The 24,089-nt window shown below is 44.5% G+C and overlaps 1 protein-coding gene across 2 annotated transcripts in view; it reads right to left on the bottom strand.

Annotated features, from left to right (window-relative positions):
- Positions 1-24,089, bottom strand: part of LOC124619853 (YLP motif-containing protein 1) — a 669,202-nt gene that overhangs the window by 634,122 nt on the left and 10,991 nt on the right. For both annotated transcript variants that reach the window (XM_047146465.1, XM_047146463.1), the window contains exon 2: positions 4,861-5,042. In XM_047146465.1, coding sequence (XP_047002421.1) covers positions 4,861-5,042 — 182 coding nt within the window. The remainder of the gene's footprint in view (positions 1-4,860; positions 5,043-24,089) is intronic.

Genomic DNA, 24,089 nt, shown 5'->3' on the forward strand with positions numbered 1-24,089 from the left:
CGACGTATTCTCACGAATCTTCCAATCTTTGATATATAGCACTTGCATCCACCTGATTTTGAGGAGTAAGAGATGTCTCCCGCCAAGCCATAGACCTCCGCTAATTCTCTTGAAATCCCATGATGTTCCCACAGCACTGTTCCTTAAGTTAGAAGGCTGCCTCGTCCCCTATCCATCACTGAGAAGGTAGAGAGTTACCACAACGAGAAAGAAAACACATTAACGTGCAGAAACATATTCACAAAACATGCAGTGTATACGACGATTACCCAAAGAAATTCAGAAACATAACACCTACAATTCATCGATATCTAGTGAGCGTCTACAAATATACCCCTGTACGTTACCTGATCTCTATTTTCGCATTCCTGTGATTACTACGCTAGAAATACGACAGTGTAATTGTGTCAGAGTCTTCGTTGAGAGCATAGAGTTATCTGAGAAATACCTCACCTTTCTTTTACAAAAAGACCATACCTACATAATACAAATCTAACAATCTCAGCGCTTACAATTCACTATCCATTGAAACAGTTAAACTGATGCAACAGCCTCACACCTCCGTGATAACATGGTAATATGTTCCATATGGAGTGCGTAGTACATATGGATAGTGGTAGTTACTTATTTGAAATCAAATCCAGTACTTACACCCTTCTCCAAATAACGTGCATCGGTGACATACCGAGATTCTGTGTAGGCCAGACTGTACACAAACAATTTTCTCACAGATGCTGCTGTACGACAGAGTGCATTGTCATGCTGTCTCTGAACTTTTCCTCTTCTGTACATAATAGAAAATGCTCAAAAATGTGTTCATACCCTTCCACGCTTTGAGTTCTACTAAGCGCAGTAAAGGGACCACAACTTAGCAACGGGAAAAACACCCAAAGCGTGCACCGCCTTCTCCGTACTTCATTGTCGATACTACACACGACGGCAAATAACGTTATCCAGGTATTCAAAATGGTTTAAATGGCTCTGAGCACCATGGGACTTAACTGCTGAGGTCATCAGTCCCATAGAACTTAGAATTACTTAAGCCTAACTAACCTAAGGACATCACACACATCCATGCCCGAGGCAGGATTCGAACCTGCGACCGTCCAGGTATTCGCCAAGCCCAAATCCTTCCATCGGATTACCACAGAGTATAGCGTGATACAGCACTCCAAGTCATTCGCTTTCAGGCACCCACTGTCCATTGGCGTCACTCTTCAGAACACCTCAAGCGTCGCTTAGCACTGAGCTCAGAAATTTGTGGCTTACCAGGTGCTCGTCCATTGCACTCCATTCTTTTTAATTCTCTGCGCACAGTCATCGTACCAGCTGCATTGCTGGTAGCCCTCTGAAACCTTGCCTAGTACAGTAGGAAAACCGTTGGCCTTCAAACCAACTTCAAGTCGTCTCAGAATGGATAATACAGATCCTATGAGGCCCTTCTCTCTGAAGTAGACCATAAAGACTCAATAACACTGAGATCTGGCAACTGTCGTGGCCAGGGAAGATGCGACAATTCATTCTCGTGTCCACAAATCCAGTCCTGCACGAAGCGAGCTGTATGAACAGGGACCTTGCCATCCTGGAACGGAGCGTCACCAGTGGAGAACAAATATTGTAGAATGGGTTGGACCTGATCAGCCAAATGATCAGGCAATCCTTGGCAGTAATGCGACGTTCCAGAATGACCATGAGACCCATGGAATACCGTGACATAGTTGATGACTTCATCACCCAACCCCCTCCCTGCTTCAGTCATGGAACGAAAATTCTAACAGAAGTTTGAGTGTGTAACAAGACTCATCCGGCCATATGGTTCTTTTTTCAATTGGTCCATAGTTCTGGCAGTATAGATTCGGCAGGACCTTCTTCTGTTAAGAGCATTTGCGTCACTGGTATGTGGTTTTGGAATTCCAACTCGCCCCGCAATTCGCAACATATGGAGCTCCCTTCGTGTTGTTTTGGTTCTAACAGGGTTCGCAAGTCCCACATTTAGTTCTGCAGTCACTTTTGCGGTTGCTTTCTTATTTTCGCCGCAATCCTCGTACATGACTGTGTATCACGATCATTCAATAGACACTTCCGTCCGCGTTGGAAGCAAATGTTTTTACGCTTTCCCTATATGACGTGTAGTTGTTCGATTTGGTGCCCCTCTTGAAACACCAAGACTTCGGTTCCCAAAGTTACGGAAGAGCCCACCACGTGAGCACCAAAAATCTTCCCACGTTCGCACGCACGCAAGTCTTAATAATGCAATCACAATCAGACAGATGAGTGTTTTGATCACGACTGACACCTACAACGTATTGACGGCATTACACAGGTGTGCCGTTCCGGATCAAATGCAACAGCTCAACCTGCAAGCTTGGCTAGCACCTCCATTCACATTCAGGCAAGTGTTTCTCGCAATGTTTGCATTTTTTTGTCCAACTTCTGTAGTTAGCACATGTGGGGAACCCGTGCACTGGGACTGGCGATAATCGCTTAAACAACCAGTTTTCGGCTGTACCGTTATCTTTTTCACTTCCACTTTAACTTTACTTTTAAAACAGTTCAACATAAGCGGTTTCTGAAATACCTGATTTCCGTTTTTTATTGCGGTTATAAACGTAGACATCGAACAACGATTAGAAAACTCTAAGACCTCTTCAGACTTAGGCAAGCTTCAAGATACATAGAATCAAAATATTAAATAAAATAAGCGAACAGGCCGTCCACTAAGATACTGAATAGTACGAAAATTACCATTATTCTCCAACTGATTCAAACTTTTTGAAAGTCTGCTAAAAAAAATCACGTTGCAATCGAAGATTGTATCACCAACTGAGAATTACTAATAGTCAGGGCTAAATGGTGAAAACTCAGGTTGAAGAGCTCTATAATTTTTCGTATTAACTTGCTCGTTTCCATGGGCAACGAGCAGATAAAAGCATATTGTGTAGACACAGACATCAGATCAGCTGCGTTCCATTTTTATTATAAACTATGAATGAACTGTTAAAATTTTATAGTTTTCTCATTAGATGATGTCGCAAATTTGTTGCACCTCCACCCGTTTTTAATATTTTAAAGCAAATTAAACAGTTTACTTCGGCAAATACTTCCAGACTAGCGATGGTGGCACTCTGTAATAAAACTGATGTCAGGCGTCTACAGGGAGAAACTGTCGCACAGACCAGATGGGGCAAGTACTGCATGTACACGCGTGCCATCGTCTAATAGGCCGTGCTGTTCATCGCTCGTTTCTGTCAGAGTTTTTATTAAAAAAGCACTGATCGCTAATCCCATTTCCCATAACCCAATATTTCAAAGCAAACAACATTTTATGAATACACATTACTCCTTTGTTCTAAATTGTTTTTAAAAGCCAAGAATTTTATCCCTGTTGCGAAGGTACATTTATAAAGCGGTTTATTTACCCACTTGTTACCGAGGAATTAAAAAAAACGCCTTTTATAACCGATACCATACAAATACCGCAAAATACCGACTATTCTGAACAAAAATTCTGGTATCGCTTTAACCGGACGCGTTTTCCCATCTATACGCCCTAGCACTCAGTATGGCTGCCTGGTGTGTAGCCTGCACTAAAGTGCGCGTCATTTATGACGGCGGCCGAGTTTAGGTTCGTTCTGCGCATCTGACGTCACAAAACAGTCAGCCAATGAACAGAGAACGACGTTGCCAGAGCTCGACTGCAGTGCAAGGCATGGACGAGTGTCTTCAGTTTTAGAAACGTTCAGTCATAAATAAAGTAATTGAACAAAAGCAATGTCTTGATAGCAGACTTTCTTTTATAGAAAGTTTGGAAAAAGCATTCTTTATACCAATTGCTTCATATTCTATTAATTAATTAAACCAAACAAGCAATAAGCCTCCTAATTCAGGCGATAGCAAGGAAAGGTGTTTGTATCACTCTCACTAACCGCTTTTTCGCAATAAAGAACAGCGGTAATTGTTTATTTCCTATTGTACTTCGACGAAACGTGAGTAATTCATAATCATACCAACAGTGTTTGTCGGTATTTTGCGTGATATTTTAAAGTCCTCTGGGAGTTATATTGAGTGATGAGCTGTGTTAGCGTAATGGTTAAAGTGTATGGGTGCTAAGTGAAAGGTTGTAAGTTCAAACCTTGATTGGTGCTTAACATTTTATTTATTTAAAAACAATATCAAAGTGTCTTACTTCATGAATTTTATTCGTTTGAATGTAATTTTTTATATCTCTAGTGGCAACTAAAATCGACCATACGGAAAGTATACGCTATGGACTTTTTTGTACCCCTGCATACTCCTCGAAATTTCGTGCAATGGTTTACTAGATCTAATGCTGCACAATAACTGCGTTGAACATCGAAACAAAATTAAGTCATTTATGGGGGGAAGGTATCAGTCAAGAAGATGTGTAAAAATGAAATTTTTGGGCCAAATAGTTTTTGTGAAATCGAATGATAAAGTGCGTCAAAGCAGTCGAAACACCATGTGTCTGCACAGGCGAGCAGTGCAGTGATGACAAAATCGCGCACAGCGCGAAATGCGGTGAGCACGTCTCTGTAGCAGCGAAAGGGTTAATGCGGTCGTGGTGGCTTTACTTAATAAACTGCGCGCTCCCCCCTGAACGTAAGTTTGCGAACTATACTATTGCGCTGCTTCTCTTGGCGCATACAACTGGCAACGCAGCGATCTCCCGCGTCTGGGCGGGCATGCGCGAACCGCCAAGATAAAAGAACTGAACTATAGCTGCGATTACTCCGAGGTGAGATGACGGGCGCTAAGGGGCGCCTTGACTCAATAGGGCAGCACGGGAACTTCGTGAAGTAGTTAGCGCGGACGGCATGTGGTAGCGAGTGGACACGGTACCTTAGGTTGGTGAGCTGTTGCTCGTGCTTGGTGAGCCGGATCTGCTGCTCCAGCTCCGAAGCAGCCTCCATCCCCGAGTGCGGGCCCGCCATGACGGCGCTGCTGTAGTTGCGGTGCTTGGTGAACTTGCAGCGGAAGTCGCCCACCGGCCCGCAGTGGAACATGTAGCAGCTGCCCGGCACCTGCCACACAGACAACACACGTGTTATCGCACACACCTGCCCACAGCCAGCAAACACACAATGTCATAAAGCGCTTACGGTAACAACTCAATCCTACTCCCCAAAACAACATATGCGCTTCCTATCAGTTACATCTACATCTACACACATACTCTGCAAGTCACCATTCTCTTATCTTCGTGGTCCTTACGCGAATTTTACGTTGGCGGCACTAGAAGCGTTCTGCAACCGGCTTCAAATGCCGGTTCTCTCAATTGTTTCAATAGTATTTCGCGAAAAGAGAGTCATCTTCCCGCCAGGGATTTCCATTTAAGTTCACGAGGTATCTCCGTTAATACTCGCGTGTTGATCCGAACCTACCGGTACTAAATCTAGGCCGGCCGCGGTGGCCGAGCGGTTCTAGGCGCTTCAGTCCGGAACCGCGCGACTGCTACGGTCGCAGGTCCGAATCCTGCCTCGGGCATGGATGTGTGTGATGTCCTTAGGTTAGTTAGGCTTAAGTAGTTCTAAGTTCTAGGGGACTGATGACCTCAGATGTTAAGTCCCATAGTGCTCAGAGCCATTTGAGCCACTAAATCTAGCAGCACCGCTTTCAATTGCGTGGCTGTCTTCCTTTAATAGACCTGGTGGAGATCCCAGCACTAGTCAAGAATGAGCCGGACTAGTGTTCTACACGCGGTTAACAGATGAGCTACACTTTCCTACAATTCTGCCAATAAACCTAAGTCGATTCAAATGGCTCTGAGCACTATGGGACTCAACTGCTGTGGTCATAAGTCCCCTAGAACTTAGAACTACTTAAACCTAACTAACCTAAGGACATCACACACATCCATGCCCGAGGCAGGATTCGAACCTGCGACCGTAGCGGTCGTGCGGTTCCAGACTGAAGCGCCTTTAACCGCGCGGCCACAATAAACCTAAGTCTTCGATTCGCCTTCCCTACTGTCGTCTTGTTCTTTCCGTTCCACAACGATTTTCAACATTGCTCTAGATATTTAACCCGCGTGACTTTGTAAAGCAGCACACCACTAATACTGTATTCGAAAATTACAGGTTTGTTCTTCCTACCTATCCGCATTAAACTTACATTTTTCCACATATACACCCCGCGCGGGATTAGCCGAGCGGTTTAAGGCGCTGCAGTCATGAACTGTGCGGCTGGTCCCGGCGGAGGTTCGAGTCCTCCCTCGGGCATGTGTGTGTGTGTGTGTGTGTGTGTGTGTGTGTGTGTGTGTGTGTGTGTGTGTTTGTCCTTAGGATAATTTACGTTAAGTAGTGTGTAAGCTTAGGGACTGATGACCTTAGCAGTTGAGTCCCATAAGATTTCACACATATTTGAACAACCACATTTACAGCTAGCTGCCATTCGTCACAACTGGAAATTCTGTCTACGTCATCCTGTATCCTCCTACAATCACACACCTTTGACACTTTGCCGTACACCGCACTATCATTAACAAACAACCGCAGATTGCTGGTCACCCTGTCTGCCAGATCATTTACGTAGATACAGAAAGTAACAGCTGTCCTGGACCACTCCTAACGATACCCTTGTTTTTGAAGAACACTCGTCGTCACGGACGATGTACTTGGTTCTATTACTTAAGAAGTCTTCAAGCCACTCAAATATTTGCCAACTTAATTTGTACGTACGGGCCTTCGTTAACAGTCTACAGTGTGGCACGGTGCCAATTGCTGTTTGTAAATCTAGGAATATGGAATCTGCCTGTTGCCCTTCATCTATAGTTCGCAAGATATGATGTGAGAAAAGGGAAATCTGAGATTCGCACGAGCGATGCTTTAGAAAACAGAGCTGCTTTGTAGAGAGAAGCCTTTCTGCCTCAAGGAAATTTATTACACTCCAACTCGGAATACGATCACGGAATCTGTACCCTCACACAACGAGAAGTGGAAATAATTAATCCACCTGGAGCATAGTCCAACATTATCGTTTTGGTGGGGGTGTTAAGGTGTGCAGAGGCATTATGTTGCATGGGCATACTTACGTACAAATTTGTTAACAGGATACACTCCCTGGTTAACTGTATTGCGTTACTGTACTTACAAATGTGCGTCTTTTGAGGGATGCATTCCGTACCGACTTCATTTTAGGGATGACAATGCGCGACCGTATAGGACTGCGCGGTTGGAGGTATTGGAAAGAGAGGGTATTTAGACGAATGGGGAGACCTGCCCTTTCCCCCGACTTGAACCCTGTCGATCACGCGTGGGTTGAGTTGGGACACGTATTACTGCACCGTCACATGCATCAACTACCACTCAGCGGTAATCAATTGCGCTGGTGAGGGAATGTAACGCCCTACCACAAGAAATACTTACCAAACGTGTGGCCTACACGGAAGCACGCTACACAGTACACCCTTCTGCAGTAATCACACACCTTAATAAGAGCCATGACTCGCCATTTCTAATGTCCAGGGGATAATCATAAATCTCCGTGACGTCAGTGTAATTAGTGTCTGAATAAAAGTGTTATTCCTGTTCGTCTCGCGTATTTCACTCGGTTACCTTCTGTGTCATACCGTAGGAGTTCTTTCTACGAATGTTCCAAGTTTCACAAAGCTATGTTACCTGGTAGTCAAACGTCATGTGAAAGTTACTTTCGTCCTTAAGATTTGCATACGAGTGTTTTGTCCGATGAGCTTACGTAGGGAAGAGAGAACGTGGAACTTTACGCCAATACGCTGCCCGGTCCTCTGATAGAGCTCGTAGCGAAACGGGAGTGTTACGCCCTTGCAACGGCCAGACGGCAGTCAGCAGGTATTAGCCCCGATTCAGTACGCCACTTCAGACAGACAGGGAACATAATCCAGGGTGCTAGTTTATAATCCGCTTATCACGAACTGTACGCCATCATTATTTCTCTCCCATCGTGGGCGAATTTCCGCGATCAGCTTTTTCCCTACTCCACAAGTTTAACTGAATTCAAAGTGAAGCACCACGTTGCTTGACTTTATTATTAGGTTGGTGCTTAAGTTGGTAGCATTTTTGTTTTGCATGCTGGTATTTCTGTTGCTATGGGTTATTCATAGTTCACTGCTGCTATATGAGTTCACATATTGTCTTTCGTCTTTTAGTGTTGGTGGAGCTGTGGTCGCTAGAAAATGGAGTGCCAAGTAAAGAAATCGGAACATTTCCAACATATTCTCAAGTAAAGAAATCTGAACATTTCCAACATATTCTTCCGTTTGAGTTCAGGAGTGACCGCAGCAGAAGCAGCCAGAAACATGTGCGAGGTGGACGGAAATAATTTAATTGGGCAGAGCATTGCAAGAAAATGGTTTCCTCGATTTAAGGTGGATTGTTTCGACATCTGTCACTCCGTTTTCAGGAAGACTTTCGGGGTTTGTTGAAGATCGTTTAAACTCATTAATCCACAACGATTCCTGTCAGGGTACTCGAGAACTGGCAAATGTGATGGAGTGCCACCATTCAACCCCATTGTACGACATTTGCTAGCAATAGGGAACGTTCAGACGTCACGTTATGTGTACCGCATGCTCTAAGCCAGTGACCGTATGTGCTATGCTTGCTCGTCATCAACTGGATCGTGAACACCACCGATTATTCCTATCCTGTATCTTTCTTGGTAACGAGAATTGGTGTCTTTATGCTAACATAAGGGAAAGAAAGGAATGGTTAAACCCAAACAAAGCAGCTACTCTCCGTACGAAGACCGGCGTGCGTCCACAAAAGATGTTACGCAACTGGTGGAAAAGCGACGGTGTGGAATACTAACAAGTGAACCTCCCCATCGCATCCCCCTCAGATTTAGTTGTAAGTTGGCACAATGGATAGGCCTTGAAAAACTGAACACAGAGCAATCGAGAAAACAGGAAGACGTTGTGTGGAACTATGAAAAAATAAGCAAAATATACAAACTGAGTAGTCCATGTGTAAGATAGGCAACATCAAGGAGAATGTGAGTTCAGGAGCGCCGTGGTCCCGTGCTTAGCGTGAGCAGCTGCGGAACGAGAGATACTTGGTTCAAGTCTTCCTTCGAGTGAAAAGTTTACTTTCTTTATTTTCGCAAAGTTATGATATGTCCGTTCGTTCATTGACGTCTCTGTTCACTGTAATAAGTTTAGTGTCTGTGTTTTGCGACCGCACCGCAAAACCGTGCGACTAGTAGACGAAAGGACATGCCTCTCGAATGGGAACCGAAAACATTTGAACGCAATTTCATAGGTCAACCGATTCCTCCAAAGGAAAACACGTCTGATATATTCTATAGGACACTGGTGACGGCATGTGCATCACATGACAGGAATATGTTGTCGACCCACCTAACTTGTACACTTGGCGAATGGGTAAAAAGATTCTTCTACCTTGCTCGATTTAGATTTTCTTGTGGATGTAATAATCACTCCCAAAAACGTGATAAAAACATAAGAGTGTCACATAAACTGAAAATAAGAAATTAAACTCTTCACTAGAGGGAGGACTTGAACTAAGGACCTCTCGTTCCGCAGCTGCTCATGCTAACCGCGGGACCACGGCGCTCATAGGCTTACATTAACCTTGATGTTGCTTATCTTGCGCATGGACTGCTCAGTTTGTATATTTTGCTTATTTTTTCATAGTTCCACACAACTTCTTCCTGTTTTCTCGATTGATCTGTGTTCAGTTTTTCGAGGCCTATCCACTGTGCCAACTTATAACTAAATCTGAGGGGGTGCGATGGGCAGGTTCCCTTGTAAGAATTGCTTCCTCGAGGTGTAACCATCAGTGCTGGCATTTGTTGTCAACAACTGAGACGTCTTGCAGACGTAATCCAAGAACAAGGATCAGGAAGAGTGCCTGAAGTGGTTCTACTCTGCGATAAGGGCCCGCCCACATTCTGCTACACTGACAAAAAACACTATACAGGAGTTGTGATGGGAAGTCACTCGGTACCCTCCCCTCCCCCCCCCCCCTTATTCAACTTACCTTGCGCCCTCTAATTTTCATCTTTTCTGCTCTCTAACGGACAACCTTCAAGAAACTTCCTTTCCGAATGAAACTGCGCTCCAAATGTGGCTCGACGGGTCCTTCAGCTCAAAACTACGTGATTTCTGGAGTCGCAGAGTCGAGAAGTTACCCCAGCGTTGGCGGACTTGTAAATAGTGAACGAAAACACACATGTATTATTGATGACTGAAGTCTCTGTTACTTCTATCTGTTGCGTTTCGTAAACTTATGCATCAACCCAATGCAATTCCACTCACAGATCACCAGTGTTTATCAATCAGATTTCGGTCAATGAAGGCAATCTTCAGACGTACAAATATGCGTACAGTGGTAGTTTGATTTGGTTTTGCTTTTTTTTTTTTTTTTTTTTTTTTTTTCTTTAGGACGCAAAAACCTGGGGTCATACGCGCCCAAGTCAGAACTATGGAACACGAAGACAGAGAGGAATTAAAAAACGACTATACGTCAGTCCCATTGGCATACGAGAAGACAGCTAAAAACAGGCACGTGGAAAAAGGGCTAAAAAAGACACCATACAGAGACGGAGGTCCAACACTAAAAATTAAATGGACTTTGCCATATTGCTTTGGCGGATATAAAGTAAAACGCGGTCGACAGCCCGCGCGTGATTTGCTAAAACAGCCGATAAATCAGACGGCAAACCCAAGCTGGAACGCAAACAGTTAAAAAAATGGGCATTCCATCAGGAAGTGGCGGACAGTTAAAACTTGGGCGCAATGTGTACAAAGTGGTGGGGTAGTGCCACTTAGCAAATGACGACGCCTAAAAAGGCAGTGCCCAACACGCAGCCTAGTTAAAATGACCTCCAGGGGGAGGGGGGGGGGGGCGAGGTGGGATTGTCCAAGGCACTGGTAGAGGTTTAATAAGCCGTAGCTTATTCCCGTAAAGGAAAAGTCAGTGGAAAAGCGGAAGCCATTGAAGACGCTCCAGGAGTAAAGACGATCAAGACATCGCTGAAGACGCGTGAGACAGGTCCGTGGACAACTGCAATAGATGGCAAAAGGGAGCCGGAGATGCCCTTCGGGAGACAGACCATAATAGGGTTAATGGCGATAGCAAAGACGACGACGCTCAGGACGGAACCCTGAGGCACACCGTTTTCCTGGATAAAGGTGTCCGACAAGGCAGAACGCACACGCACCTTGAAAACTCGGTCTGTTAAAAAAAGCGTTAAGGAAACAGGGCAGGCGGCGACGGAAGCCCCAAGTGTAAAGAGTACAGAGGAGACTAGTTCTCCGGCAGGTGTCGTAGGCCTTCTCCAAATCGAAAAACACGGGTACAGTCTGGGATTTCCGCAGATAACCATTCATGACGTGGGTGGGCAAAGAAACGGGATGATCAACTGCAGAACGCCGCGCTCGAAATCCACACTGTGCATTCGTCAGTAAATTGCGAACTCGAGCCACCATACCAGCCGGGCATGAATCATACGTTCCATCACCTTGTAAACGCAGCTGGTAAGAGAGATGGGGCGGTAGCTAGAAGGAATGTTTCTGTCTTACCGAACTTAGATGTGGGTATGACGGTGGCTTCACGCCAGCGTCCGGGAAATATGCTCTCTGCCCAGATGCGGCTGTACGTGTTAAGCAGAAAGTGCTTGCCTGCAAGATCAAGGTGCTGCAACATCTGAATGTGGATGGCGTCTGGCCCTGGGGCGGAGGAACGGAGGAACTGAGAGCATGAGCGAGCTCCCTGATAGGAAAAGCAGCATTGTAGCACTCACGATTCACAGAAGAGGAGGGTATCGCCCGAGCCTCCTCCACTCGTTTCCGATGGAGGAGGGCAGAGTGATAGTGGAAAGAGCTCGAAACTTTCGTAAAATGGTGGCCCAAGGTGTTGGAGATAGCAATAGGATCTACAATAACATCGTCTGCTACTGTCATGCCGGAAATTGGGAAATGGATCTTAGTCCCAGAGAGCCGTCGGAGGCCAGAGCGACCGGGGAAGGGTTGGAACTGTTAAAAGAACAAGTTAATGATATCCAGCTAGCTCTTTTGCTATCCAGAAGAACGCGACCACATTTTGCACGCATCTGTTTATAATGAATATAGTTTGCGATCATAGGATGACGGTTAAAAACGCGGAGAGGACGACTCCATGCGCGAATTGCGTCGCGGCATGCCTCAGTCCACCAAGGGACTGGGACACAACGTGGTAAAGAGGAAGTTCAAGGAATGGAACGTTCTGCAGCAGTAAGATAAGCGCTTGAAAGATATTCCACCTGGTCATCACAACTAGAGAAATCTTGTTCTTCGAAGGTCGCCACGGAGGAGTAAAGACAGCTTTAGTAAGCAACCCTTTGGGCGTGCACGCGGATGGGGTACGAGTCAACAAACGGATAGCATACGGGAAATGGTCGCTCGAGTAAGTGTCAGAAAGAACGAACATCTCAAGACGATGGGCAGGCTGGGCAGTGCAAAAAGATAGGTCCAAATGGGAACATGTGTGCAAAGAGTCAGAAAGGAAAGTGGGTGCTCCAGTGTTAAGGCACAAGAGGTCAAGAAGGTCAGCCAAGAGGGCACTCTTAGAGGTCCAGGGAGAAGCCCAAAGGGGATGATGCACATTAAAGTCGCCAAGTGGCAAAAATGGGGGAGGTAGCTGCCCAATAAGCTGAAGAAAGTCTGCCCCGGTGACATCGAATCACAGAGGGACAAATGGTACAGAGGGAAAAAGTCAGATGGGGAAGGAAAAGGCGAAATGCAACAGCTTGAAGGTGGTACTCAGGGAGATGGGTTGACTACGAATGGCGTCCTGTATGAGCAGAATGACGCCCCCATGAGATGGAATGCCGACCTCAAGTGGAAGGTCAAAACGAATTAGTGAGAAATGTGAAAGCTCAAAGCGGTCGCGAGAGCTCAATTTCGTTTCCTGAAGGCAGAGTGCAAGGGGATGTTGTGATGCTAAAAGCAGCCGTAAATCCTCTTTGTGGGACCGAAGGCCGCGAACATTCTATTGGAGGACGGTTATGATGAGGAAGAGATGTAGAAGTGTCAACATGGCGGCTGCAGAGTGACAGCCGGTGTAGAGTCGCTACTACAGGAGACAGAAGCGGGAGGATCCTGCCCCATGGGGTCCACAGAAGCGTCGGCTTGCTTGTGCGGTCAGTCCATGGAGTCCAACGCTGAAAAACGGTTGGTGGTGCGCACTGGCGATATGGAGGCTGGGTAGGCGAAGGTGTCACGTGATGGCATCGTCGAAGAGGATCTTCGAGTTGGCAAAGGAGAAGACCGTTTGCCTTTGGTGGACTTCTTTGAGCCTTTCTGGATAGAGGAAGACTCGGGTGTTGTTTGGCTGGAGGGACAGAGGAGTCTTCACGGGAGTACTCCTTCTGTCCTTTCCAGCCTACCGGTTGTGTAGCTGGTGGCTTCGCCCCGTGAGGCGAGAGTTTGACGGCTTGTTGCACATCTGACGATGCTACGCTGACACCGGGCTATTTCACAACCCCCGAGCTGAATTTGAGGTCGCATGTCTGCGTGGCTATGTCCTTCGTCGAGCGAGAAGTAACAAGAACAGAACTACAGGTACAAGACGGGAGAAGAAAGGATTTGTGACTAGCCATTAACTTGCGAGCGACTGAGTAAGGCACTTTTTCCTTTACCCAGTTCTCTCGGACAGCCCGCTCATCAAGATACACGGGACAATCCCGAGAGGAGGCTGCATGACCACCACTGCAGTTGATACAGCAGTGTGAAGGACGCGGACAATCGCCCTCATGTGCATCCTTACCACAGGTTACACATTTGGCAGGTGTCATCAAGATGTTCTAGTGTGGTTGAAACGATAACACTGGTAGCAGCGCATCGGGTTCGGAATGTACGGCTGGACTGTGATAAGTTCATAGCCTGCTTTTATCTTTGACGGAAGGACCAATCTATCAAAGGTGAGAAAAAGAGCGCAGGTGGGCACTAAGGAGGAATCTACTTCTTTCATTACACGATGAACGGCAATGACACCCTGATCAGAGAGGTAAGACTGTATTTCAGCCTCAGCTAGACCGTCGAGCAGCCTGGTGTAAATTACATCACGGGAAGAATTCAAAGTTCTATGGGCCTCGACATGAAGAGGGTAGCCGTGGAGAAGCAAGCGGTTGTGCTCGACAATCAGGAATAGTCTCCAAAAGCAAAGTGCTATTCCATAAACGAGAGCAGGATTTCACAGGGCCAGGATTTGCATCAACAACTTTTTGAATAATAAACGGATTTACCGTGGCGAAGGACTGGCCGTCTTCAGTACGTGAGACCACGAGGAACCGTGGAGCAGCGTTTTCGTTTCGTAGAGTTTGATTGGGGGAGATGATTGACTCATTGCGGGAAAATCTCCCATGATTGCCAGTATCTCCGATGGCGCTGTCCTTCCACCTGGGGACTCGCTTCCCAAGCGGGCGCACCTGCCTTAGGTGATGTTCACACCTCCCGAACACCTGACAGAGGGACCAATCGGCAATCTGGGAAGATTGCAGTTCAGGCAATTAGCCCTCCCTGGGACTCGCCCTACCCGCCGACCCGCAGCTGGGAATTACGCGTTATCCAGTCACCTGTTACGCGTCAGACGCGTGAGCCGGCCTTCAGAAGCGCAGAGAGAGGAAGAAGGAAAAGAGGAACCTCAAAAGCCGAAGCGGAGGAACGAGAGGAGAAGGGAAACAAAGAAAGGAAGAAGGGAGCGAAAAACAAAGATGGGGCTGTTCTTATGTCAGCGACAGACAATGCAGAACATTCCCAATAACATCCCAGACATGTTTCCCAAGGTAGTGGAAAAAGAGTAGCAAAAGGATAGACATGCAGCACGGAAGGGAAAAAACGCTGCAAAGCCTAGGGCGACGTGTTTGCCAGGGGGGGGGGGGGGGGGGGGGGGTTGTATTTTCATGTACAAATGTATCCAAAATCACACAAACACCGAATGAGAAATCAGTGTAAGCAACATGGAACTTACGTAGATACAGTATACTAAACATATTTCGTTACACATGTGGGCGGTACAGTCACAACGCTTTGTTACTTTCATTCATCATTATCGATGTTTTTGGAAAGCCTGAAACGGTGTCGTGGACGATTTAGACAAAGAAACACTAGAGCAGTAACATATCGTTTCGTGCTTAGCCCTACGAATTCGAGAATTTGTTCTCATTGGCAAGTGCAAATATTTACGTGACTTATGTCTGACGTTTCCATGTGTGTTTTTCCGCCTTTCTTCCACTGCAGTGGAGTTTTTGAAACTATACTGCGATCGGAAAACGTGACAAAATAAATCTTGGGATGTGTTTTACATATTAACGTTAGAAATAGTATTTTTTTTCTGTGAACTCACAGGTACTTTGACTCTTCCTTTGCAAAGGAAACCACACACATGTAAGTCATCAGTGACACTGTTTGTTCTTGAAATCAAAATGTGTTGCCGAGATATTATGGTAGTACGGTTTCACGAAGAGTCTGGATACAGACGTGCCATATTTTTCTTTGGATTACGTTATTTATATAAAGTTTTCAGTTATGCATTTTTAACCTGCACTGACTATTCCTGACATTTAAACTGTTGATTATGTTTTATATTCTGTTGTGTTGCAAATGTCGAGTAGTCTCTGAATAAAATAACGTATGGAATTCACTAGAGTTGTTACACACAGGAGAAATATTTGATAAAATTAACCGAATCACTATCTAGTTTGTCATTCAGAATTTTTGCCCCTTGCTTTTTGTGATGAGCGAGAATTTTTAGCTCCTCCATTAAATGCACTGTAACCAATTTCTGGAAGCGGCGGAATATCTTAAGATCATCTATGTTTTTGAGTGGATGTCTAGTATAACTTATGAGCGTTACAATTGCTGATTTTGTGAATTGGTTATGCTTATGGCAGTTTAAATGGTAAGTGTATTTAAATCGCAATGATTAACCAAACTAGCTTCGTCACAAAGTTACCAAACTTGAGTACCACAAAGCAATAATATGACATGCATTTGCGGCTTAAGGCGCTGTGGTCATGGACTGTGCGACTGGTCCCGACGAAGGTTCGAGTCCTCCCTCGAGCATGGGTGTGTGTGTTTGTCCTTAGGATAATTTAGGTTAAGTACTGTGTAAGCTTAGCGACTGATGACCTTAACAGGTAAGTCCCATAAGATTTCACACACATTTGAACATTTTTTGAACGACATACATTCTGACGCTTTGAGAGAGAACAAGTTAGACTGTCGTACTGATACAAGTGACGAACCTTCACTCTGGAACGCTAAATGTCGCTACTGTACGACATTTCACTGGTTTAAACATAAATATTCGTTAATTGTGTGCGCAAAATCTTTTCAACGGGAGTGAGTGCGAATAGATACAAAAGCGCACGTAACTGTGCTTATATATTTTACAATAAAGTGTAACGAAGAGGGAGGCTTTACTAAAAACTAATCCTAACTATGATGCAGAAATACACAACACTATTGTACAAAGTAACTGGTTATTAAAACAAAAGGTCTAAAGGTATTAATAAATGAAGTAGAAAAAAACTTGAGAGCACTACTGAAATCATGTGTACCTCAGACGAATAAATAATACGCATGAAAACAGCGATGATTATGTCCGGTAGCAATGTTTTTCTATTTTTTAGCATATAATTGTGAGCTATTTCGGATGCTCCCGATGGGCAAAAGAACTGTGCAGGCACGGAATGTTCGCCCATGTTTTGTTCTGCTTTATTAGCGAGCTTCAATTTTTTTGTTTTTATTACGAACTGCATTGTACACTGGCACTGTGTATTTTTATAACAGGTAGTATTTTTTTTTAATAAAGCCTACTTCATCCTTACATTTTCTTTTATAAAATTACGGTCAATTATCTGCGCTTTTATACCTATTTGCATTAACTCCTGTCGGAGAGATTTTATACATTTAACTAAAAAGAATATTTCTATTGTAGTTACGTGGAATGACGTGCAGAAGCGACCTCTAGCGTACTAGAATGGAGGCACGTCGCACATCGCTGCACGGCAGTATGTGCGTGTTTTAAAGTATTAACGTGTGTGTATCACGGTGGCGTTTATGGGGCTCAAATTCTGTAACTTTTTGACGAAGCTTGTATGGCTAATCATTGGGACTGTGTCATCCATATATGCAACGACACGATAGGTTTAGTATACTACTTCTACTCAGGTATGGGAATGTTTTAACGTTGCTTAAATATATTTCTGATTCCTTATTGATAAACAGACTCTCAGAAAAAGATAATGAATGAAATATAAACGACACACTCCGTATGGAAGCAAAGAAATAAAGCAGAGAACTGCAAAATTAATAATAAAATAAAGGCGTAAAGCAAAGAACCTACAGTGAGGTTGGTTCATCACCGCTGTATGGGACGCCTCCAGACACGTCTTCTGCCTGGTATCTCATTGAGTGGAGCTGTCTTCAGTGATGAGATCCGCTTCGAACAGCCTCGATGGCCAGATAGGGCGTGTTTGGAGACCACCGGACAGCGGTGGGATACTAACTTGACTATCGTCTGTCATACGGCCCAAACAACCACTAGTTATGGTCTGCGGTGCCATTTATTTTCGTAGCAAGACTCCTACGTTTGTCACCTGCGGCACCCTTACAGCACAGCGGTACGTCGACGATATTACACGCCCCGCTTTGTTGCCTTTCATGGCAACCCGTCCTGGGCTTACATTTCAGCAAGATAATGCCCGCCTGCACACGGCGAGAGCTCCTACTGCTCGTCTTCGAGTTTCCCAAGCCAGATCTTGGCCAGCAAGGTTGTAGGATCTCTCTCCCATTGAGAACGACTGGAGCATTATGGGCAGGACTCTCCATCCAGATCGGGATTTTGACAATCTAACGTGCCAATCGGACAGAATTTGGTACTATATCCCTCAGGAGGACATCCTACAACACTATGTATCAATGCCAAACCGAATAACTGCTTGCATAAGGGTCAGATGAGGACCAACACGTTATTGACTTTCTCAATTTGCGAATCTCTCTCTCTTGATTGTATCATCCAATTTTCGTGAAATTGTTATCATTTGTTTATCTGCGCGTGTACATCAAATCTGCCGATTTCTGTCCCTTCGGATAACTGCTTCGTGGTTAGTTCTTTTTTTAATGTCTCAGAGTGTATAATAAAATAAACACTTCCTGGATCGCTGAAAAACCCTGCTGTAACTATGTCCTTACACATGCATCACGTTCCTTATCAGTCATAGTAGCAGAGAAACAAACAAATGAAGCAGAGGACTCCAAAAGTTATAATAATATGAAGTCGTAAAGCAAAGAACCAACCTGTCAGACGACGTTAAGCAAATGCAAAGACAAACGTGACTTTTTACTCGTCCTTACTAAGAAACGGACATTAAAGTGACTGTTACTAATTTCTAATTTGAGAGCAGGCAGGCAAGTTCCGATGCATTATTTCTTGGCGTCTGTGAAGCCTTAGACATAGTATCACACTAATTCTTACTAACGAAAGTGCAATCATATGGGGTACCAAACGAAATTTGTGATTGGATTGGGGACTTCACGGTAGGGAGATGCGATGTTCCGAAGCGACTGAAGAGAACACTAAAAATGAAAATTTGAGGAAGGGCTGTAGTCTTGTCATGCAGATTAATCGTTTAGGGGAATATTTGCGGAAGCAGGAAATACGGCTTCAGGCCCCAGTCCAACAACAATTCACTGTATTGGATTTCACTGTTTACTGGGAGTACCTCACTCGTATTATTTGATGTATAAGCGGATGATCAAAAAGTTTTATTTCGAAGGCCGTACAGTCCAAAAATTGGTGTGCCAATAACACAAAATTGCCGTGGGCATTGAAGCTATCATCCCACCGACGCCCCGAGTCGAAGATAACCGTTTGATGAAACAACGTGTCGTCCTGCGTAAAGAAGTCCGTAACTATCTACTGCACATCATCCGCCGACAGGAATCGTCGATCCTTCAAAACTTTTTCTAAGGGATCGATGGCACGATATCATCATAAGCACAGATGAGGACTATATGGAGTGTGCTCACGTGTCTCCCACTTGATTTGGCGTAACCTCTGCGTAACGACATTTGTGGTATCGTAGACGTGCGTTATCGTGAAGCAACAGCACGGAACTTGGCGCACCATTCCATAATGGTGGATTTCGACATGACATGCTGTCACAAACACATTCTTCTCTCTGCGGTGGATATTTACCGGTATTCGTCCTTCGGCAGCAAGAAATGTTGGTCCTGTTTGTAAGCATCCAGTAACAAAATGTCGTATTTCACGTTTCCGCATTAACAACACGCACTTAGGAAATACACGACTGGCATACTAGTCCCTTGCCTACTCGATGCTTATATACACGCTATGTTGCATATACAATGCAGCAGCGCCCTCAAACGGAAATTTTTTATCGACAGTTGTTTTATTTCACTGAATTTGTCCACGTCGATTTTATCATTTCACGTGAATGAATTAGGTAAATTAGTAAATTTTCCTCATGAGAGGCAAACTACAATCCTCCATCATGTCCAGTCTGCTGCTGATCCTAATGCGGAGAACCATCAGTGGTGGTTCGGAAATAAGACACTGGTGAATCAGAACATTATCACCATCTGCCCACAACGACAACGAGTGCCACCTGTTGGCGTTTTGGGTAAGAATAGTATATAAGAGGAGCAGGGACTAATCCCCAATCTAGCCACAGGGAAATGGGTAAATCGACTGACGTAAGCGATTTTAACTTCGGCAGATTATTATGGCCTGGCGCCTGGGAACGAGCATGTCAAATACAGAAGGGTTGATCGGCTGTTCGTGTGTTACTGTCAGCGGCTATGGGAACTGCATAAAGGACGATGAAGCAACAGATGGCCGTTAAGGCGCTGGACGTCCACAGCTCATCACAGACCATGGAGGGCGAAGTCTTGCCCGTTCTCCACAGCACGATATGCGGCGATCTGTGGCAGATCTGACGACAGAGTACAATGCCGGTGCAGGCACGCGAGTTTCGGAGTACATGTTTTTCACATTTTGACCCAGTTCATCATCACTTACTATCGCAGCGGATACGGGGTCATCGCGATTGGACTGTAGATCAGTAGTAATTGTCGGATGAACTACGTGTTGTGGCGTAGCAAGACAGCCACGCCACGGAAGTAGCCGAAAGGCACGCCCTAAGCTCACGCAGATGGGCGTGAGGTCTGAAACAGGATACGTAATGAATGCTGTAAAGAAAAGTACGTAGCTTCTGGAATACTTAACTTTAATCCATACTTGTGGTACATCGCTCTTGACGATACAAGTGAGACTCTGTAGATACATGCAATGTTACTAATGGCGCCTTGCTAGGTCGTAGCCATTGACTTAGCTGAAGGCTATTCTAACTATCTGCTTGTAGGGAAGCAGCCTACTCACGCTGTAGTAAATTCACATCAGTTTCCATTGTGTGCCAGCCAGTCTACTGTAACTAGCTCTGACGTCATAAATGTTGCGCAATACCTTAAAAATCAAGCAAATGACCTAAAACTTTTTTGGCATGTCAGAAGTAATACTAAATTAATATGTGTTAAATATCAGTTCGATAACTTCAGCCATTTTCGAAATTTGGACGTTTTTCTAAAAAAAAATCATTGGCGCAACAGAAAAGAGCTAGAGACTTCAAAATTTATATTTAGATTCATCTTTCATAATGATTTAATAAAAACAGTACTTTGGATTTCACAAATTAAGATTTTAGTGGAAATTCATGATTTTCTGGTTTTCATCTCAAAACTGAAGGAAGCAAGATAGATTAAGTAGGCTAATAAATAAGGCTAGGATGTTTAGATTTAAATAGGTTGGAGGTCCGCTATGACGATGAAGATGTGAAAAGTTTCTTTTGAATACCTATAAAATTATAGCGATAGCGGATCTCAAAAGGGCCAGTTCAGAGCTCATCTACTGCGTGCAGTGTAATTTAATTAATTCTCTCGCCCAAAATATTTAACTTAGCCACGTCAAAATTTTATTATCAATACTTACCTGCGTGCTGAATGCACGTTTAAATTAAGAGCTTCATCGGCCATCAGCAAAAGAAGCTATAAATTATTATGTAACTTGAAGTGGTGCGTTACTAGCCCAGCGGCTAGTCGGGAGAGCCGATTTGATCAGGCGTTCCCTTAGCCGTCCGCACCGCGGCTTTATATATAAGAACGCTGCGCAAGGAAGCAAGGCCCCAGTTCTCTCCAGACGCTGAATAGCACGGCATCTGTGTCGTGAGTCGCGTCGCGTCGGTATCATTGCTAAAACCAGCCTCGGATGCCGTATAGTGTTAATTCTGGGTTGACTTTAATTATCGGTATTCAGTTTGCGTATTGTCGTTTTTTCACATGCCGTCGCAGGACAGACATTCTACCAATTATTTAGCGTGGCGTTTGATGAAATATTTTCATCAAATTATGGCGAGCATTCTTTTTAACATTTAATTCGGACATTTATAGTTGCATCAGCGCATTAGACTCTGAACTGCTCTGTTAGTTAGGTTGTAGGGATACTTGTGTTTTTTATCAGTGAATTTCAGAATATATTCAACTATTTTGGAAAACCGTTTTTGATTAGAAATCCCGGACAATCTCCTAATTCCTCAGAGCTATAAGCTGCAGCTATAATGGTATTCTCAGATGAAGTGGGCACTAGGATCTCTAATTACTGGCTCCACGTTTTGTTAAATCACTTTCTGGGTGCTAAAAAGTAAATAGAGAGCCAGTGTTGAGAACGGCGAAAGACAGTATTAACAACATTCTAAAAGCCAGAAACGGATTCAACATGCAAGCATTTATACAGCAATTAGATTTTTTTACCAAATCATTCGCCACCCCACATGCTCTGCAAATGAGCGAGGCTTCGACAGTGTGCATTGCTAGCTACGTCGTCCGTACAACTGGGGCGAGTGCTAGTCAGTATCTCGAGACCTGCCTTGTGGTGGCGCTCGGTCTGCGATCACACAGTGGCGACACGCGGGTTCGACATGTACTAATGGACCGCGGCCGCTTTAAAGCTACCACCTAGCAAGTGTGGTGTCTGGCGGTGACACCACACTACGTTTCTTGTTACACCTAGTCGATGGCCTTGGCTGGATATGCCTTCGTCGAGGCGAACTGATGCTCAAAACATGCACAACGCCACGGATGCAGGCCGCATAGGGATGTATAATGCTGTGGGGGACGTTCACCTGTGCTTCCAGTGTACCTATGGTAGTACTCGAAGGCACTGGGACAGCTGTGGGCTACGAGAACGTTAATAATACATAGTTGGTATTCCTGAGGCATACTGAATCTCACATTATCTACTCCCGAGGCATGCTGCATCTCACATTTATCTATGATAAAGATGTAGGCCAAAGAAATGAATTAAAATTTGTACCATTGCTGGGATATGAACTCGGCTCTTCTGCTTATTAGACTCCTACACTATCCGTTATGCCATACTGCCACTAAAAATACTACAGGTGCATGGACTACCCTAGGACATCTACCTGATATGATGCGGACTGAGAGGAAAGCGTGGCTGAATGCCATGCAAGGAGCCCGGATTTGATTCCCGGCCGGGTTGGGGATTTTCTCCACTCGTGGACTGTGTGTTGTGTATTATCATCATCGATACGCAAATCATCGAAGTGACATCAAGCACAAAGACTTGCCCCAGGTGGCTGAACTCCCTGAAAGGGGGCTCCTGCTAAATATGGCAAACCCACATTTCATTTTGTGTACAACGATGCACATGTAGTAAGAATTTTTCTGCTTACCGCCCTTTGTATCCGGATGCTGAACTTCTCATGGCCAACCTCGATTTATCTTTCTAGTTACTCCCAGTAGCTCAACTCGTTTCAATGAATATAATTCCAGCAGTAAACGATCTAGTCTTTAAAGAATCATAATTCCACATATAAAAGAGCTTTACACATCTGATTACTCTAGACGTGAGTTAATGTGTTAACGATCTTGATTTATGCATGAAATCGGGAGAAAGCTTACGAAAGGTTTGAAATTATGCTTAAAGTTTGTTGGAAGTCGCTAAATGCTTCCATTATGAAACAATGCATGAATGTAAAGTGAGTAATTCGCGCCCCATTTTAAGCAAAAGCTAGTTTTTCACGCATCTCCATGTTTGTGTCATCACATCTCATCATATCTCCTGAACTATGTGTCGTACAATGAGGTAACTTTGCAGGTACATTCAGTGGCTTGTGTGGATACTGTCTGCGTTCATTTGTTGCGAATAAAGTTAGTAGTACAGAAGTAATAAATTTAAAAATCATTCCTGATGCTGAAGTTTTACTGCATGAAGATCGAAAATGAAGTAAGCGAAAAACTTTTTCTTTTCGTCATTTTGTCGGGTATCAGCGAGATGAAGTTTCGTTAAGGTTTCAAATTATGCGTGAAGTTTGTTGGAAGGCGGCAAGTGCTCTACTTCTCAAATACTCGGTGGATACAGTCCCGGCATTTATGCGCCATCTGTTGCGCTAGCTCAAGACAAAGACACAGCATCTTACCGTGATACTTTTATTCTTGTCATAAAACTTTCAACGTAAGACTATACCTCTTGATTAGTATATTACGACAGCATTTTAAATTTTTGAATTAGATCAATAACACAAAATACTGAAAATCAACTTTTTTTGTCCCTGGAAGCTTAGATAGGCAACCTGCAACTGGTACCGCGTTTGGGACACAAATTTGGTAATATACACTGAAGCGCCAAACAAAGTCGTGTAGGCATGCGTGTTCTCATACAGAGAAACCAATACAGGAAGAATACTGGGATGTGGTTGGCAACGCCTGTATACGACAACAAGTGCCTGGTGTAGTTGTTAGATCGGTTACTGATGCTACAATGGCAGGTTATCAAGATTTAAGTGAATTTGAACGTGGTGTCATAGCGCACGAGCGACGGGACATAGCATCTCTGAGGTGGCGATTAAGTGGGGATTTTCCCGTACGACCATTTCACGGGTGTACCGTGAATATCAGGAATCCGGTAAAACATCAAATCTCCGACATCACTGCAGCCGGAAAAGGATTCTGCAAGAACGGGACCAACAACGAGTGGCCAACGACTACTGAA

Source organism: Schistocerca americana, chromosome 6 (assembly GCF_021461395.2).
Source record: "Schistocerca americana isolate TAMUIC-IGC-003095 chromosome 6, iqSchAmer2.1, whole genome shotgun sequence".
Lineage (NCBI taxonomy): Eukaryota > Metazoa > Arthropoda > Insecta > Orthoptera > Acrididae > Schistocerca > Schistocerca americana.